The sequence below is a fragment of the Mastigoproctus giganteus genome, chromosome 4 (genome assembly GCF_048544385.1).
Source record: "Mastigoproctus giganteus isolate SK-2022 chromosome 4, ASM4854438v1, whole genome shotgun sequence".
Taxonomy (NCBI): Eukaryota; Metazoa; Arthropoda; class Arachnida; order Uropygi; family Thelyphonidae; genus Mastigoproctus; species Mastigoproctus giganteus.
Window position 1 is genome coordinate 80,601,757 of NC_143578.1, and position 21,453 is coordinate 80,623,209.

Sequence of the window (21,453 nt, forward strand, 5' to 3'; positions counted from 1 at the left end):
AAACGATGCCTTCTACGCTACAATTGTAGCTCAAATCTATGGGTTAACTATGGTGTATTTACACCGATATTATATAGTTAATTATCAAAACCCATAAGGATTATGCCTAGTGCATTTAATTTTCCAAATACATTAACTAATAGCATAACCCCTCCTCCCTTCCTGCACACATTGTCCCCAAATTCCAGTTCTGCATTCCTTATATCTGTGTGACACCACGTTTTTGATATCCCAACAATATCTGTCTTTGAAGTTTTGACCAACACCTCAAATTCATCAAATTTATTTACCAAACTCCTAGTATTGGTGTATACATGCAAGTATACATGCACCTGTTCCTATTCTTAGCTACCCTAACACAACCCATGTGTTTACTTGTACCACAATGACTCCTAGCAGTCTCTGAAATCTCCTGCATCTTGTTTTCCAAGCTGCTGCTCATTCAATAGAAGCAATGCAAGAATCACTTTCACCTCTGCTAGCGGCTACTGTTAATCTATCAGTCCATGTATCTCTTCAAGCTAGCAGTTTTCCGACCCACCTAACACTGCCTTGATAGCATCAGCAAATATTCTTGCACCGTTTCTATTTAAGTGTATCCCATCCCTGTAGAAGCAGTCTCTCCTGTTAACAAACTGACCAGGCTAAGAAAAATTCTACCCCTTGAGCCTTGCACAATCTCTCCAGGGCCGAACTGATCGACAAAGCTCTCATCACATACTCCCTCCTATTCTGTATGGGCAGAATTGCAGACACTTTCAAACTCAACCCTAATCTATGGCTTGTTGTTTTTATATGCATCTATGTTATATATTTAAATATAAGGCTATCCATACCAGGACTAGATTTATATATAAGTAGTGGGTTGGTTGGGGTCACTACAAACCTGATGCTCCTAATAGTACCATAATTTTAAAAAGTAATAATATATAAATAAGTTAAGTGTGTGTGTGTGTGTGTGTGTGTGTGTGTGTGTGTGTGTGTGTGTGTGTGTGTGTGTGTGTGTGGTCAACAATGATGATATAGAAAAGCTATATGACATGGGAGGAAAATTAAGTTTAAAATTAGATAAGTCTGAATTACAATAACATAACTTATGGATCAGCGACAATACTATAGCAAAACATACCCTACAGCCATAATGTGTACATGTATATATAAAAAATATTGTAGGTAGATTATGTTAACGAGCTTTATGTAAAAATTAAAACTGATGAATATACAGTATACCCTGGGAGCGATATAGGTTATGAAATAAAGGGGGAGTGAAATGAACAGGAAAATAAAACGATAAGATTTGCACCGATTGAAACAATACCAAATAAATTTTTTTAGATTTTGAAAGAACAATCAAGGTGGAAATAACATTGCAGTGTCTTTCATAATTTTTGTGTCATCATCAGAGGTCATCCACCAAAATAATGAAAAAGACAGCAATGCTCTTACTTCTGTTTCCGACATGCTCTGTATGCATAGGTACACGTGCGAAAAGACACATGGTAATTTACAAATTTAATTTTAAATTTTAAAAATTTTGAATATAATTATACTAAATTTGATTTAACGTTAGTGTGCTAATTAATAGAGATGTTGCATACAGATCATGGATGACCTTACAGAAGTAAGTGAAACACTAAGATAATGAAAAAAGTAAAGCCAAAAGTAAGGAAAAACAGTATATACCGTAAGACAAGGACTTACCATTACTAGCCAAACTGAACAAAAGACTTATTTCGCGGGTTACCCGTATATTTATGTGTGGGTACGCTAGTGGCTCCTGGCATTAAAAAAAAAAAAAAAAAAAAAAAAAATTGATGCATGTCTTTGAATTAAATGCGCTAGGTTAAATGCATGGTGTCCAAACTGCCCAGGATAGTTAAGAAATATAATAGCTGACAAAGTAGCGGTAGAAGGCAGCTAAACTTTGTTAAGGCGAAAAATAGATTGGGTAAAGTTAGAAAATAGAGTCCCACTTTTGCGTTCGGTAAACTAATGGCTCACAGGACATATGAAGTAGAGTCTAGTAAAGTAGAAAGATGGTTATGGTAGAGATAAGTAGTAGGGCTTGGGTGGTTCGGGGTTGCAAACCCGTTCCTATAGTTAGGACCCTGAACAAATTTCTGGGAGTGAGTGCATCATGTATTTAAGGTCAGTTATGTAAAAGAGTGGGTATAATGTAATAAAGTTAAGCTAGAATATATTTAAGCTTGAATTTATTTAAATAAAGTTAAGCTAGAATTTAATTAAATATAATTATAATTAAATAATTACAAGATTAATACACTGTGATAGGCCAATTGGTGGGTACGAGTTTTCCAGACTGTAAGACACCACAGAGGTCTGGTGTATTGTATTTACACTATATACATACTTGATGCGTACGGGAATAATTATTTGCCGATAATGCTATTTATATTAATATCTTTTAGTTTTTTGTGCCTTAAGATGTTAAGGGCTTTACACATTAGCACCAATTTTTTTTTTTTTTTTTTTTTTCTTAATGCCAGGAGCCGCTAGCGTACCCACACATAAATATACAGGTAACCCGCGAAATAAGTCTTTTGTTCAGTTTGGCTAGTAATGGTAAGTCCTTGTCTTACGGTATATACTGTTTTCCCTTACTTTTGGCTTTACTTTTTTCATTGTCTTAGTGTTTCACTTACTTCTGTAAGGTCATCCATGATCTGTATGCAACATATCTATTAATTAGCACACTAACGTTAAATCAAATTTAGTATAATTATATTCAAAATTTTTAAAATTTAAAATTAAATTTGTAAATTACCACGTGTCTTTTCGCACGTGTACCTATGCATACAGAGCATGTCGGAAACAGAAGTAAGAGCATTGCTGTCTTTTTCATTATTTTGGTGGATGACCTCTGATGATGACACAAAAATTATGAAAGACACTGCAATGTTATTTCCACCTTGATCGTTCTTTCAAAATCTTTCAAGTTTTTTCAAAATCTAAAAAAATTTTTCAAAATTTATTTGGTATTGTTTCAATCGGTGCAAATCTTATCGTTTTATTTTCCTGTTCATTTCACCCCCCCCCCTTTATTTCACAACATATATCGCTCCCAGAATATACTGTATATTCATCAGTTTTAATTTTTACACAAAGCTCGTTAACATGTTCTACCTACAATATTTTTATATATACATATATATAACTACTTCATACAGTATATATATATATATATATATATATATCACCATTAATTTTACATTTCTATCTGCTTCCCCAAGAACTGCATGTGGAATTCACATACCTCTAGTCACACAACTGACTCATACATAATGTATTTTGTTCATGCCTGTTCACTAATAAAACAAAATGAATGAATTCCCAACACAGATGCTATTCTTCCTTTTAGTCAACACATACATGCTCAGTATGAGAGAGAACAACAATGAATGTGTTTCAGATAATATATTTCACAATGGAGAATAAAGAGAAAATCTCAATGCATACAAGTACATTAACCCATTAGCACCAGGCGTACTCGTATGGGAACACTAATTCAAAATGTTATTATTTTGAAACTGTCGCAATTCCATGAAATATTTCTCTATATTGTTTATCTGTAAATATCAGGAAATAATTCATATACCACCGTCAGCACCAGATGTCTTCAGTACCAATCTCGTAACCATTGCAAGTGCAAATTTATTTTTCTAGTGACTCACGGAAGTTATCATCAAATTTTTTTTAATAGTGTTTTTTAATTGTCCTTGTTTTATAATGAAGTTTAAAGGCAATATAGGCTGTAAGTATGAACAAAATTTCATTTATTACCTTTTTTTTCTAGTTTTTTTTTTTTTTTTTTGTTTATATCTTACCATCCTCAAACGGGGACTTTAGGCGTTACTGTATATATGTTTTATTTTTGTTTGTAGTAAATCATAAACCTGGCAATGATGGAACCGAACATTTTTTATGGCAAGAAGAAATACACTAGACTTGAGGAAGCTATCGAAGTCATTACAAATCAAGAATCTAATGATAATGAGGTTTTTGAAATTTGCATATTACCTAAAAATTTGGAAGAGTTGACAGACTGTGAAGAGTTTGATGAAGATGTCTTACAGGACCATAATTCATTTCCAAAAAAAAAATTCCTGGTTCTATGGAAATTTCATTTGAAAATACCAATGAAGATGTTTTACCCCTGGAAGAAGATGATGTTCCAGACGATAAAAGTGGTAGTGATTCAATGGTACATCTTGATTTCAAAAAAGCAAAATGGCTGAAGAGACATCCAGAGCAAATGAACACTGTTTTTCAAGGGAGTTTAGATGAGTTTAGATGGTGTTAAAAATGACTTAAAAGATTTGTTCCCAACCAAAATATTCGAAAAACTTTTTAGTGATGAAATTTTAGTCTATATACACAAACAAACGATAATATACGCTGGACAAAAAAAAACAATCATGAATTTACTATAGCCAACAAATAAATGCAAAGTTTTATTGCAATATTGCTTTTGACAGGATATCACACCTTTCCACAAGAAAGATAGAATGTGGTCGCTGGATGAGGACTTTGGTGTCGTGTCAAGAGATTGATAGCTAGAAATAAAGAGATTTGTACATCTGGCCAATAATGATGAAATTGGAAATTGTCAAGATCGAATGTACAAAGTTAGGCCAATAATGAATATGCTCATAAAATAATTTTGCCAGTGGGGTTTTTTCCCACAAGAATCTGTCAATAGACTAGTCAATAGTGAAGTATTTTGGACATAATCCAGCCAAACAATTTATCAAGGAGGAACCAGTGAGGTTCGGTTACAAAATGGGATGGTAAGTAGTTCTTCTGGGTATTGCTTTGCTTTTGACGTCTATTGCGGAAAACCAACTAAAACTAACCAAAAATGTGAAGAGTATACCAGTAGGTGCAAGAGTGGTTATTGATTTATTGGAACATGTGCCAGATCCATCAAACCATGTAGTTTTCTTCGACAATTATTTTACAAAGTACTCGATGATGACATTTTTGAAAAAGAAGAAAATAAGAGCTACAGGAACTGTGAGGGACAATCAGGTTTGATACTGTCCTATTATGGTGTCTAAAGAAATTAAAAAAAAAAAAAAAAAAAAAAATGGAAAGAGGTATTTATGACTACAGGTTTGATGTCATCAATGGCATATTAGGTATAAAATGGAAAGATAACAACGTATGTTCTATTCTTACCAATTATGATTTTGTTGAACTATTACAATATGTAACACAATGGTCAAAACTTGCAAAAGCTAAGGTCAATGTAGAACAACCTGTATCATTTTCATTGTACAACAGTGGAATGGGTGACGTAGATACCCATGACCAATGTATATCTTTGTATAGGATAGCGATAAGAGGCAAGAAATGGTGGTAAATCCTGTTTACAAACATATTAGATATGACCATCCCTAATGTGCAGAAATTGCACCAAATGATAGCAGAGATAAAAATGAATCAATTAGATATTCGTCGAAATATAGTACAAAGTTATTTGAAAGATGCTGCATCAACAAGAAGCTATAAGAAGCGAAAAGCTGAAGTTCCATGAAAATTAGTGAGAGCCAGCACTTTCCAAAAAAACCTAATCGACAATTAAAATGTTGTATTTGTCATATTAAAGCTAGGTGGCCACGTAAGAATTGTCAGAAAACAATGTGCATTGAAAAAAGCTACTTCAAAAAATGCCACTTATCTGCCTAATGTCCCCATTTGAGGATGTCTTGTTTTTCTAAAAAAATAAATATACTGGTGTTCAAAGAAAGTGCATCATCTAGGAATTTCACATTTCTAACCTTTTTTCGCAATGGTATGTTACACTAATAATTAGCATCACAAATAGAAATATAAACAAAAGATATTTATTAATAGTTAAGGCAAAGCTAAGTAATATTTGACAAGTTCTCTCAAAGTATTCCAAAATGAACATACAACCTTTATACAACAGTTATGGTAAACACGACAATTATGGCTGAAATGTTATCAGAAGACCTCAATTTCTTTAGTTCATCATTTTAAATGGAAAACAAAATGAAATGTTCACCAGGTGCAAACTAATATTTAGTTGAACTGCCTCTGGTTCTGATTACAGCGGCACACCATCAAGGCATTGACAAGATCAATTTCTGAAGATAATCAACTGATACTTCGTGGTTCCAAACACGAATTATGGCTTCCTGAAGTTCAACAAAGGGTCTTTGATTTCTTTCTGGCAACTGCACATTTCACACGATACCAACAGTTCTCTATAGGATTCAGGTCCGGGCTGTTTCCTGGCCAGCTAAGAGTTGTAATTAACCATTCTTCCAACCATTTTTTTCACCTGTAACAAATGTAAACACATTACTGTCAAACTTCCAATGCAGAAATGAAGCTAAAGTAACTACAGAAGTGTCTATTTACACTTTTTTCCTGATGACAAGGAGCAGAGTGGTCCTGAAAGATGCAGTTACTTGGCAGGTTGAAATGGTCTCTAATGGTTGGTAGCAATTTGCCTTCCAATATAGCCAGGTATCCGTTAGCATTTACATAACCTTTTATAAACTGCAGGTGACCTACTCCACGACATGGAATATGTCCCTATATCGTTTGGATGGTAGGGAATTTCACTGTAGACACCATACAGTCTGGATGGTATTCTTCACCAAGTCTATGGCGAATCATTTGTCTCCCATCAGAGCAATGCAGGTTGAATTTTTTTTTATCCAAGAAAATAACTGATTTCCACTGCTTGGGGGTTCCTTTCACATGCTCATTACACCAAATTAATTGGGCCTTTTTCATTTTTTGTGTGAGGAGGGGCTTCTTAGGACAATGGGCTAGAAGTCCATTTTTGAAGAGGCATCTTCTGACTGTTACTGCACTTGCTACCACTCCTGTAAGTTCTTCCCATTTTCTTTTCAGCGCAGATGAAGAACTTTACGTTTTTTAAGGCATAAGCACTTCAAATCACGGTCCTGTTTTGGTGTAGAGACTCAACTGCATCCGGTTCCTTTTTTGCTAACAGCAGAATCAGTATTCTTGAGTTTGGAAAGAAATCTACTCACCGTCAACTGATTACAAAACACTAATATGATGGGAAGAACATCCTTTCTCACGTAAAGCAACAATCGCACTCTTTCTTCGTGGCATAAACTGCACGTAACTCGCCTTCGTAACACAAGCAAGGAATGACTGCAACTCTTGCAGAGCATGCTTATATAGCTGAAAGTAACAGCTGATGCAATATTACATCATCACCTACGCATGTCAATCTTATCTGATGCAATCTGTAAGAAATATTGCCATATACTTGCATTATTCAGATGACAATTACAATTTTAAGGAGTGACGCACTTTGAGCACCAGTGTATATTGTCTTTAAAATTTTGGTATAGTTTGTTTCCTTGACTTATAATCTCATCATAATATTGAGCAAAATGAGTTCTAGCATTAGCATTTGTAGAGGCATATGATGCAAGAAAGCAAGCTTCCATATCACCCTCCGTTCGTTCAAAATACATGTCCAGCTGAGCCTTAAATTTATTTAGGCTATCAATTTCCACAACAAGGGATGGAAGTCTGTTCCACCAACCAACTATCCGCTGGCTAAAGGCAAATTTCCGCACATCTATCCTACATCTGTCTTTCCTCAATCTGAATTTATGCTCTCTCAGGTGATTATTCTGAGCAAGAGGAAGAATCCCATCGGCATTGGGCATGCTCAAACCATTCAAGGCTTTATACACCTCTATCAGATCACCTCGCCGGTGCCTAGTCTCCAGACAGTGTAATTTGCAAAACTTAAGCCTTTCTTCGTAAGAGCAACCCTTCATTCCGTTCACTAACCTTGTTGTCCTTCTCTGTACTCGTTCCAGCAACTCTACATCCTTCTTGAAATGAGGCCTCCAGACCTGTATACAGTACTCAAGGTGCGGCCTAACCATTGCCTTATACGAGGGAATAACCACCTCCCAATCCCTGCTAGAAAAATTCCTGTATATCACTTGATAAGACACCATGAGCTACTCTTGCCACCCATCTGCACTGCTCAGAGAACTTCATATCTGCCTGCACAATTACCCCCAAGTCCTTTTCATTCTCTACCACTGTCAGTGTAGTACCACAGAGTTGATACGTTGCTCTGGGGTTGCTGTTTCCCATATTTAGTACTCTACATTTGTCAATGTTAAACTTCATTTGCCACCTCTCAGCCCATCTGCTCAACCTTTCCAGATCCTGTTGCAGCATCATAGCATCCTTAACAACCCTGCCAACCTTTGTATCATCTGCAAACTTGGACATTAAGCTTGATATACCATCATCAATATTATTTATAAATACAGAAAACAATGGCCCCAACACTGAACCCTGAGGGACTCCACTAATAACATTAGTCCACGATGAGCAGTGTCCATTAATTACCACTCTGTCTTCTGCCACTCAACGATCCCTTTATCCATAGCAACAATTTGCCACCAATGCCACACTGCTCCAATTTGTGCAGCAGTTTTCCATGTGCAACAGTATCAAAAGCCTTTCTAAGATCCAAATATATAATATCAAAGTTATTCCCTGCATCCAATACTTTTGTAACTAGATCATAGTATCCAATCAAATTGGTCAGGCAAGACCTTCCCTTAACAAAACCATGCTGTGTCTGAGCTATAACTGAATTTTTGTCAAGATGATCCTGCAGTGCTTCTTTAACCAGTGCTTCCATTAATTTTCCTGGAACACAAGTTAAACTCACAGGTCTATAATTACTTGTGTCGGCCTTTGATCCTCCTTTGCGAATTGGGGTTACATTTGCACATCTCCAGTCTGTGGATACCTCCCCTGAGTCCAAGGAAGCTCTCATAATTATGGCTAACGGATTGCTTACTTCCTTTGCTGCCTCCTTTAATATAACTGGATAGATCCCATCCAGGTGCCTTTCTTGTATTTTTCTTCAACAATTTCTCCTCCACTTTACTCTCAATTATTACAAGATCATCTAGCTCACTGCCAGTGTTTACTTCATCTATGGCATTCCCCTCCCTGAATAACTCCTCATGTGTGAATGTAGATGCAAAATATTGATTTAGTTTGTTAGCTACCTGAGCAGGATCATGAAAAGTTGAACTGTCGATATCAAGTGGACCAATCTGATTCATCCCCTTCCTTCTAGACTTTACATAAGTAAAGAACTCCTTGCTGTTTTTCTTTGCATCACCTTGCCAAAGATTTCTCGTAATCTGCCTTCGCCTGCCTGACCTCCTTTGTAACTTGGTTACAGATCAACTTATATCTATCATAGGCTTCTGTGTCACATGTTAATTTATATGTATCCCATGCATTTTTCTTCTCTGCCATATTCTCATTAGTTCCTCTGACATCCATTTAGGCCTGAACCTTGAACAATATTTCTTAGTTGGTATGTAAAGCAACTCCTTGCTGTTTTTCTTTGCATCACCTTGCCAAAGATTTCTCGTAATCTGCCTTCGCCTGCCTGACCTCCTTTGTAACTTGGTTACAGATCAACTTATATCTATCATAGGCTTCTGTGTCACATGTTAATTTATATGTATCCCATGCATTTTTCTTCTCTGCCATATTCTCATTAGTTCCTCTGACATCGATTTAGGCCTGAACCTTGAACAATATTTCTTAGTTGGTATGTAAAGCCTAGTAGCTTCCCATTTTGAGTGTGCTGTTGGTAACATCATCAGTTGGTCCCACTGTATAGAATTTAAATACTGTCTCAGACCATCGTAGTCGCCTTTTTGAAAGCAATAACCCTTCCCTTTACCCCTGATGGTAGTTACCTCCTTGAGTAATTCCCACTTCAGCACACTGTGATCACTGCCACCTAGTGGTTCCTGTATCTGCAGATTCTTAATGCATGAAGAATCACTACTGATAATCAAATCAAGAGTATTGCTCCCTCTAGTTGCCTCCCGAACATGCTCAGTTAGAAAAGAATCATCCAATAAATCCACAAACGCCTTGCTAGTTTGTGAGTGACCAACCCACAAATTCCAGTCAATATCTGGGAAATTAAAATCCCCCATTATAAGACTCTCTGATTTACTGGCCCACTATTTCCCTGTACAGTTTTTTATTATACTCATCAGAGTCATTAGGCCATAGCACACTCCTACTCTTAATTTTCATCTCCCAATGCTTATGTCACACCAAACTGACTCGACACTGCACTGTCCAGCGATGTCGACTGGCTTCACTTCCTTGGATTTTATGTGTTTCTTAACTAATAGCATAACCCCTCCTCCCTTCCTATCCTGTCTATCCTTTCTGTAGACGTTGCACTCCCCAAATTCCAGTTCTGCATTACTTATATCTGTGTGACACCATGTCTCTGTTATCCCAACAAAATCCGCCTTTGATGCTTTGAGAAATACCTCAAATTCATCAAATTTATTTGCCAAACTCCTAGCATTGGTGTACACGCAAGTATACATGCACCTGTTCTTTTTCTTAGTTACCCTAACACAACCCATGTGTTTACTTGTATCCCAATGACTCCCAGCAGTCTCTGAAATATCCTGCATCTTATTTTCCAAGCTGCTGCTCATTCCAATAGAAGCAGTGCAAAAATCACTTTCACCTCTGCCAGTGGCTACTGTTAATCTATTAGTCCTTGTATCCCCCAATCTAGCAGTTTTCCGACCCACCTAACACTGACTCGATAGCATCAGAAAACATTCTTGCACCCTTTCTATTTAAGGGTATCCCATCCCTGTAGAAGCAGTCTCTCCTGTTAACAAGTACAGACCAGGCTGAGTTCTGATAGATAGTTTTTTCATAGATGTTAATGGGTACAAACAATGTATATCTGTACATTAAAATGAGATCTTAAGTTGTTTATTATGTGTAATTGCACATGCTTGCTAAAGAAAGCACACACATATTCTGGGATATTATTTGGGGTTTTTTTTTGGTTTTTTTTAATTATTGTTTATACTCCGGCATGACTGCCAGGTCACAGGAGTTTACAAAAAATCATGAATGCAATCATTTTATTAAGTGTATTTAGCAGTTACAGGCTTCACCACAGTCCACTGAAAGAGTATGTGCTATTGCACTCTTGCTCCTGACCACCCAGCTATAAGTGGAAGAAAATGTTGAAGTTAAACAAAAGAAGGCACCTGGAGTGGATGGGATCTATCATCATATTAAGGAGGGCAGCAGAGGAAGTAAGCAAATGCTTAGTCATAATTATGAGAGAATCCCTGGATTCAGTGATCCACCTTTCACAAAGGGGATCAAAGAGTGAATCAAGTAATTACAAACCTGTTAGTTTAACTTTTCTTCCAGGGAAAATAATGGAGTGACTGGGGTAAAAGAAGTAATGCAAGATAATTTAGAGACAAGGCCACAATTATACTTCAAACACAGCATGGGTTATTATGTCATTGTATAAGACAATGGTCAGGCTACATCTTGAGTACTCCATACAGGTCTGGAAGCCTCATTTTACGAAAAATGTGGAGCTGATAGGGGTACAGAGCAGGGTAACAAGGTTGGTGGTGGAAGAAAGGGGGTGCTCTTACCAAGTAAGGCTTCGGTTTTCTGCAAATTGCAGCATCTAGGACTGGGCACCTGTGAGGAAATTTGAGTGAGGTTTAAGGCTTTGAATGGATTGAGCAAGCTTAATGCTGAAGGGATTCTTCCTCTTGCCCAGACCACACACACGAGGGAACACAAATTCAAATTGCAGAAGGATGGTTTCAGAACAGATGTGCAAGTTTGCCTTTAGCCAATGAGTGGTTGATTGTTGGAACAAACTTCCATCTGTTGTTGTCATGGAAGTTTGATAGTTTAAATAAATTCAAGGAAGACCTATACAAACTATTGAAGGGAATGAATTAGTGAAATGGGAGATATTGTGAGTTTTTTTTTTTTTTTTTGTTTTGTTGGCTGGTGCTGTATAAACTTGCTTTCTAGCATCATTTGCCCCTGCTAATGCTATATATATATATATATATATATATATATATATACAGGCTGGCCTCGATTAATGCAATTAATTTGTCCCGCAAGCACATCGCACAAAATGGAAACATGTTAATCGAATATAATAATCAATAGGAAAAATTATAATTGGTCCTTGACCTTCTGGAATGTCCATAAAGAATTTTAAAAATACCTTTTAAATAACTTTTTAACTGTATACAGTGTAAAAGATAACGAAAATAATTATGGAATTAAATGTTTATTGCATAAAACAGCGGTTCCCAAACTGTACGCCACGGAATATTTTATATTTTCGAGGGAAATACAGCGATACTCGACATCTGTCGGACACCGCGCGAACTACTAGCTCGAGGTAGTTCACAGTTTCAACATTTCTTATTAAGTTTTTGGACCTAACTACTAAACAGAACTGTTAGGTATTTCTTTTGGTCTGGGTGCGCCTTGAAAAATTTACTGAGACACTAAGGGCGCCGTGAATTGAGAAAGTTTGGGAACCTCTGACATAAAATACACAATGAAGAAATGGCTGTTGCGGAAATATTTGAACAGCGTTGATTTTCTCTTTTCATCAATCAATTTCAGATAGCCAACAACAATCTTCTCTGGGCCCTGGCGAAATAAATATTGCAGACAACCTCAAATCTTTTGTTTGAGGTTCTATGCGATACGAAAGATTTCATCTAATTCTTTTACCGTTATCTCCTTCGCGGTAACATTTTCATCTGGCTCATTTAAAAATTTGAATTTTTATGCAAATGTGCATTGACTTTATTAGCAGGAGACAAACAAGTAAATGTCTTCTTCCGATGGTTGATGGAACACACTGAGGTGGGCAGCAGGCAAACGCTTGCTAATTGACCGTACGACTTGCGGTAAGCTTAACGCACAATTCAAATCTTTTTCAACTATCACATAAAAAAAAAAAAAAAGGATCGCGTTAACTGGAAATTTTCATCATGTAAAGTGAAAAGTGGTATAATTTTTCAAATAGCGTTAACTGAAAATCGCGTTAATCGAACTCGCGTTATGCGAGGGGTGTGTGTGTGTGTGTGTAAAGTGGAAGAAGAGAATGTCATCAAGAAACAGACTAAACTGTTTTTGCAACAGTTAAACTTTTTTTTTTTTTTCTTCAAACATGCACCCACTATAACCTAGTTATCTGAAATAAAGGCCAGTAACGAAGGCCTAAATTTGGATGTGTAAATAAAATAAAAATCTCACCTACGGTATCTGCTTTACTGAACTTGCAGTTAACACAGCAGTCAAGGTCACTGTTCTGGCACAATTTAAACTCCAATAAATATATCTCAACCTACAAAAAATAACAGTATATGGATTTTAGGTATTTATTATATGTTCAGAAAAATACAATTTATCTCACATTAATGCACACTCACTGGTGCAGTAAAGTATAAAACCTATTTCTACTTTACTGCACCATATAAAAAAATTTCATATTACCTATACAGTGACTAAACTTTTTGTTAGGACAAAATGTACCTATCCATTTTATCAAATTTTATGCCACATTCATACATTGCTAAAAGAACAATTAAGGAATGCTGCAATATAGTTACAGCAAATACAATGTTGACAAGAATTCCTATATGTTTACACATATATATTTACAGAAAAAACATGAAAAATAATTAAAAAGTATGCATAATAACAGAGAAATGAACTCTGCATTGAAAAATATCAGCAATATGATTGTTCACAAAAAAAAAAACTTCTTTTAAACTTATTCTCCCTCATTTTTTTTTTTTTTTATATCAAATGAAAAATGCAATAAGGAACAAGTCTTACAAAGTGATATCAGCATTCTCCGAAAGTTTTTCAAAAAAAATAAGAACATGAATAAGACAATGTCAAGTCTAAATATCACTTCATCAAGAAGTGTTTTGATTTATGAGAGCTTGAACAACAGGGTGGATGGCCTCAAAGCAATTAAAATAGAGAGTACATTAAGCTCTCTCAGATGCTCAACTCAATGCCAGAGCATTCAGTTGTGCATCAGGCAACACTGCAGCAATCCCCAAGGAATAATTCACTGGTCCCAAAGGACATAGTAACTGTTGGTGACTCTACTGTCAGGAAAACAGGTAATATTCTGTGCAAAAAGGATAGATGGAACAGTACTAGAGTTGTCTTCAATAGGCAAAAGTAGATGACATTGTAGAGCAGATATCTTTTAAGGGCACGAAAGTTGATGTTGTACACGTCACTAGTGATATTAAGAGTAGGGATCTGAGGATTTAATTAAAAAGTGCAAGGAAATGTTGGGGAAAAGTCAAGAGTTAGGATTAAATTTGAAAGTGTCAGCAATCCTGCCCACACACAATAAGAGAGAGATACATAGAGAACCTTGCAATTAATTTGAAGTACTGACTCATGTCGTAGAATTTTTACCAGCATGGTATATGCTTGTCAATAGGACAGACGTTTTACAGGGATAGTAGATACATTTAAATATAAGGGGTGCAAGAATATTGTTGAAACTATTGAGACAGTGCTAGGTGCGTCAGAAAACTGACAGCTTGGTGGGATAGATAGACTAATACATTAACCAGAGCCACAGAGGTGAAAGTGATTCTTCATTGCTTTTAATGGAACATGCAGCAGGCTGGAAATCAAAGTGTCAGGGATTTTGAACCCTGTTATGGGTCATTAGGGAACAAGTAAAAATGGGCTGTGTTAGGGTAACTAAGAGTAAGAACATATCCATGTATACTTGCATGTACACTAATGCTAAGAACATTATAAATAAATTTGATGAATTTGAAGTACTGATTAAGTCATCAAATGCAGACATTGTGGGGATATAAGAGAAGTGGTGTCATTCAGACACAAGGGATGCAAAATGGCATATAAGGTTTAAACACCGAAAAATGCAAGGTACTGAATTTGAGTAGCAGTAGCCCAAAAATAAACTAATTGCTTCACTTTACAGATGCATCAAAGACATGGCTATATATGGCCAAGTTAAGCAATACAATTTATATCAGTGTACAGTGGGGAAGTACAGTGTGTATACAGAAAGGTTAGAACAGACAGGATAGAAGGTGGGGCTAGGGTCATGCTCTTAGTTAAGAAGCATATTAAATCTAATGCAGTGCATCCAGTCAATATGGGTGGCCAGTGCAATATTGAGTCAGTTTGGTGTCACATAAGCACTGGGAAAACAAAAATGAGAGTAGGAGTGTATTATGGGTCTAATGATGGTAATGAATACAAAAAACAACTATACAAAGAAAGAGTGGGCCAGTATATCAGAATGCCTTATAACAGATTTTAACTTTCCAGATATTGACTGGAACTTGTGGGTTGGTCACTCATACACTAGCAAGATTTTGTAGATTTACTGGATGACTGTTTTCTACAATAGCATGTTAGTGAGGAACAAGAGGAAGCAATATTCTTGATCTGATTATTCCTAGCAACTCTTCGTGCATTAAGAACCCACAGGTAAAAGATCCCCTGGGTGGCAGTAATCACAGTGTGCTGATGTGGGACTTATTTAAAGACATAACTACGTAAAAGTGTAAAGGGAAGGGTTTTTGTTTCCATAAGAGTGACTACAGTGGTTCAGACAGTTTTTAAATTCTATATCGAGGGACTGTGTCTGATGATGCTGCCAACAGCAAACGTTAAATGAGAAACATTGAGAAGTAATCATAGAAAGCTACTAGGCTTTCATACCAACAAAGAAATACCATTCCAGGCTTAGACCTAAATTTTGGTCAGATGAACTGATGAGTTATTTGGTGGTACAGAAGTCTGTAATCAAGTCACAAAGGAGGTAAGCTAAGCTAAGGTAGATTATGAGAAGTCTCTGGCAAAGAAAAATATAAAACATTAAAAATATAAAAAGATAAAACATTGCTGTACAAATTGGAAAAATGTGGCATTAAGGTAAGTTACTGTTTTGGATAAAGGGTGGGTTGAATAGAAGAAGACAGTGGTTATTAATGAACACTGCTCTTCATGGACTAATGTTATTTGAAGAGTCACCCAGGGTTCAGTGCTGGGCCCATTGTTATTTTCTATGTTTATTAATACACTGATAAAGGTATATCAGGCTTAATGTCTTTATTTATTGATGATACAAAGGTTGGCAGGATGGTTAATTCTAGTAATCAGGGTAAGCTGCTGCAACAAGATCTATACAAATTAGGCCAATGGATTGAGAAATGGCAGTTAAAATTTAACATTTATAAATGCAAGGTATTGCCCATGGGTAGCAGTAATCCCAGATTAAAGTACCAACTGTGTGTTACTACACTCAGAGTAGTGAAAAATGAAAAAGATCTGGAGGTAATCGTGCAGTCAGACATGAAATTCTCTCAGCAATGCTGACAGGCTACCAGGACATTGACAGTTTTGTCTATGATATACAGGAACTTTGCTAGCAGGGAGAAGGATGTGATTATCCCACTGTATAAAGCAATGGTAAGGCCACACTTGAGTACTGCATACAGGTCTGGAGGCCTAATTTTAGGAATGATGTAGATCTGCTGGAACAGGTGCAGAGAAGGGAAACAAGATTGATGAAGGAAATGAAAGGGTAGTCTTACCAAGACTGGCCTCAGTTCTGCAAATTGCAGTACCTTGAGACGACACTTGCAAGGTGATCTGATTGAGGTTTTTAAAGCTTTGAATGGATTGGGCAAGCTCAGAACTGATAGCATTCTTCCTCTTGCTCAGCCTACACACAAGAGGGACAAATTTAAATTGAGATGGATGGTTGCAGGATAGATGTGAGGAGGTTTGCCTTCAGCCAACAGGTGGTTGACTGTTGGAACAACCTTCCGTCTGGCATTGTGGAAGTGAACAGTTTGAATAATTTCAAGGAAGAACTAAACAAATTATTGGAAGGGACAAGTGACGTGGGGTTTTTTTTTTTTTTTTTTTTTGCTGATTCTTTATAAGCTTGCTTTCTGGTATCATATATCACTAATAATAATGGCTTTCACCACTTGTTAAAACCAAAAGCTAATCATTATATAACCTCAGACGAAATGAAATTCTCTATAAAAGAGTGCCTTATGCCTACTGACTTATTTATGTTCACTGATCACATCACTACAGAAAGTAAACACATGAATATTGTATCTGGACCAATAACTGACATAAGTTCTCTCATTATGGACTAATCTCTAATCTTTGGCTTGCAATTTATTCAGCATGAATACAGAACTTAAAACAATTCTTGTCTTCCGAAAGAATCATATTTGTGTTGGCAGCCATACACTGTTAGTATGACACACTGTTCCTGCATAAAATTCAATTTATGCTTCTTTTCAGAATATACAAATTTAAAATTGGATCACAATGTTTTGGAAATGTATAATAAATGCACTTATAAAATTAACTATAAAGAACGTTAATCATTATTATGAATAGAAATACAACACTATTAAGTTAATAAATATCACCAGTGTACTTTTGAAAGGAGTGTAAACCATTTTATTTTAAGGTGTTAAAAAACAATATAACACAATAATACATAGTGGGTGGAGAACAACACCAACTGCCAAATGTATGAGCTTAAGGGCATATCATGTACAACCATTGTGTTTCTTCTCTTTTGTTTTTGAAATAAAATTATTTATGGCATTTTCAGACTAAACCAAAGATGGGAAACAAGTTTCTTATTGGAAAAAAAAAAAAGTCATTAGTCTAAACCTAAAAATAAGTGAGATAGTCATCAGTACTTTTTAATCGAAGACACTTCGTGTACACACATACTTGTATACTTGAACAGGGGACCACATATGGAACCACAGCGAAACTACCATCTTTTTAAAAATAAATACACAAGCAGAAAATATGAAGCTTCTTTAATTAACACCGTTAATTATAACATAAATCGTGATAAAGATCTGCATGCTGCAAAATACATAGGACACAGTAGTTCTTAGTTTACTAATTTGAATTGAGGATTTTGTGTCTATATTAATAGAAATTACTCTGCTTTTAAGAGTATGGCATATAACAGTGTTCCTGAATCCCCCACTCATTTCTACAGTACACCTCAGAAACCACTAACAATGGCTAGTAGAAATTTACAGTAGCTTTAACTCATCATAACATGAAATACTAAACTTAACTCAATAGTATAGAACTAGACACCTCATTTTTCTTTGTTCTGGAATATTTTTTAACACTTCCCTAGCTTAAATTAGTTGTTCTTTTCTTGTATAGTTTTGTTAGAATGAAGATGTACAGATGGCATCAGTCATTATTTTTTCATCTTTAAACATTATTTATTTGCATTTAATTTAATTTGAATCATTAACACCTTCAAAAGTTAGCCATTATTTTCGGCATAAATTTAGGATGTTAAATTTTGGGACTAATGCATCAAGTGTTAGTACTTGTAACAGAGTAAAACACTGAAGAATTACCCTTTGGCCACAGCAAGTTCAAATACAGAAGAAAGGTTATCTTGGCAGATATCATCAAGGCAAATCAGACATGAAAGTTGATGTGGGGGGTTGGGGGGGGGGAATGTTTTCATCCACCTGCCACCATCATCCCTGATTTCCACATTCCTCAAAACTGAAAATAATTTTGCAGGATGTCGATTCTGCAAGAACAATGAAGAGAAGGGAACCACATTAAGTAATGATTTCAAAAGCAACCAAAACACCTTTGTTTGCTGTTTTCACCATTATTTGATCTTTTATATTCTAGAAAAAGGTTTTATATACTCTGCTCCATGTTGATAACATGGAACAGGGTATAAAAAAAAAATCTCATGTACAGATGCAATTAGTGCTTCCTGTCTAAATTTCCCTGTGTTGCTTATAGGCAGCAATAAATTCCATAGAGAGCAAGTTGGCTTACAAAGATCTCGTCAAGCCTTTCTGTCCAATCCACATACCTAAGAAAATTCCACTAGCTTCTTGCTAAACTTCAACACATGAAAATCAAGTTGCTGTATTAATGTGTTTCAATGCAAGTTAATATTTGACTACTACTACATGCCATTCTAATCAATTCAAGAAACCAGTTAAATATCAAGATAGTTATCAGATTACAAAATACCTTAAAAACATATACCACTGCAGAATTAATCGAACTCACCATCAACAATTATAACTGCCAACTTTTGACTTTTGAAAGATTGGAGATTAGGTGATAGTAGTAGTGGCATGTGATGCAAGAAAGCAGCATATGAGCTTAGGCAGCATCAGCCAAAAAAAAAAAAAAAATTTACAAAACAATTCCCTCTAAATGTTTGTCCAGTTCCTCCTTAAATTAATTTAACCTATTAACTTCCACAATGACAGATGGAAGTTTGTTCCAGCAATTAACCACCCTCTGGCTAAATGCAAATTTCTGCACATCTATTCTACATCTGTCTTTCCTCCATTTGAATTTATGCCCCCTTACGTTCATAATCTGAACAAGTGGAAGAATCCCATCAGAATTCAGCATGCTGAAACCATTCAAGGCCTTATACACCTCAATCAGATCACCTCGCAGGTGCCTAGTCTCCAGCCGCTGAAATTTGCAGAACTTAAGACTCTCTTGGTAAAAGGATCCCCCTTCATTCCTCTCACCAATCTTGTTGCCCTTCTCTGTACACGTTCAAGAAATATACATCCTTCCTAAAATGAGGATCTCCAGACCTGTATGCAGTACTCAAGGCAGGGCCTGACCATTGCCTTATACAGAGGGACAATCACATCCTTTTCCAGCCGACCGGGCTAGCCAGGTGGGTAAAGTGCCTGTCTGGCAACCCAAAGGTCGCGGGTTCAAATCCCGCCTCGGGCTTGGATCAAAGTACTGCAAAAACCTTGGGAGGTGCACTATGGCCACAGAAGCCGATGCGCCAACAACTACCAAAAAAAAAAAAAACCTTTTCCCTGCTAGCAAAATTCCTGTATATCATTGACACAACCCCATGAACTGCCCTGGCAGCCTGTCTGCATTGCTCAGAAAACTTCATATCTAACTCCACAATTACTCCCAGGTCTTTTTCATTTTCTACCACCTTAAGTTTAGTACACAGAGTTGGTACGTTTCTCTGGGGTTACTTCTACCCATATGCAGTACTTTGCATTTGTCAAAGTTAAACTTCAGCTGCCACTTCTCGGCCCATTTGCCAAAATTTTCTATATCCTGTTGCAGAAGCACACTGCCATTACTGTCATTAGCAACCCTGTCAACTTTTGTATCATCTGCAAACTTCAACACTAAGCCTGATATACCTTCATCAATATCATTGATAAATATACAAAACAACAGTGGACTCAACACCGAACCCTGTGGGACTCCACTAATACCATTAGTCCACGAAGAGCAGCACCCATTGATTACCACCCTCTGTCTTCTCCCACTCAACCATCCTTTTATCCATTGTAACAACTTACCCTTAATGCCATACCTCCCCAATCTGTACAGTAGTCTTCCATGCACAACAGTGTCAAAAGCTTTCCTGAAATCCAAGTATATGATATCAAAATTATTTTTTGCATCCAGTTTCTTTGTAACCACATCATAATATCCAATCAAATTTGTCAGACAAGACTTTCCCTTAACAAATCTATGCTGTGTCTGAATTATTGCCGCAGTCTTGTCTAGATCATAGTGCAATGCATCTTTAACCAGTGACTCCATTAATTTCCCTGGAACAGAAGGTAAACTAACTGGTCTGTAATTACTCGTGTTGCCCTTTGATCTTTCTTTGTGAACTGGAGTCACATTTGCACATCTCCAGTCTGTGGGGACCTCCCCTGAGTCCAAGGATGCTCTCATAATTATGGCGAAAGCTTTGCTTACTTCCTTTGCCACCTCCTTTAATATAACTGGATAGATCCCATTCCTTCCAGGTGCCTTTCTTACGTTTAACTTCAACAATTTCTCCTCCACTTTGCTCTCAGTTATTACAACATTAAGCACCCTGCTACAATTTTTTAACCTTCTGGCATTTTTAAACCTTAATAACTCCTCATATGTGAATGTAGATGCAAAATACTCATTCATTTTGTTTGCTATCTGAGCAGAATCATCAACAGCCGAACCATCAATATCAAGTGGACCAATCAGATTCATCCCCTTCCTTTTATAGTTTATATAAGTAAAGAAATCCTTGCTGTTTTTCTTAGCATCCTTTGCCAAAGATTTCTCGTAATCTGCCGTCGCCTACCTAACCTCCTTTGTGACTTGATTACAGACTAGCTTATATCTGCCATAGGCTTCTGTGTCACCTGATAATTTATATGCATCCCATGCATTTTTCTTCTCTGCCACGAGTCTCATTAGTTCATTTGATAACCATTTAGGCCTAAACCTTGAACAATATTTCTTAATAGGTATGAAACTTTTAGTAGCTACCACGATTAATTCCTTGAATGCTTCCCACTTAGAATTTGCTTGACACAATAGGAGGGATTACATGATGAGAGCCTTGTCAATCAATTTGGCCCTGGAAGGAATGTGCAAGGCTCAAGGGGTAGAATTTTTTTCAGCATGGTCTGTGCT

The 21,453-nt window shown here is 36.4% G+C and overlaps 1 protein-coding gene across 2 annotated transcripts in view; it reads right to left on the minus strand.

The window, feature by feature from the left end:
- The window catches only part of LOC150086864 (ubiquitin carboxyl-terminal hydrolase 4-like), a 475,539-nt gene that overhangs the window by 402,958 nt on the left and 51,128 nt on the right, over window positions 1–21,453 (minus strand). For both annotated transcript variants that reach the window (XM_090372782.1, XM_090372781.1), the window contains exon 4: window positions 13,183–13,273. In XM_090372782.1, the coding sequence (XP_090228908.1) occupies window positions 13,183–13,273 (91 nt within the window). The remainder of the gene's footprint in view (window positions 1–13,182; window positions 13,274–21,453) is intronic.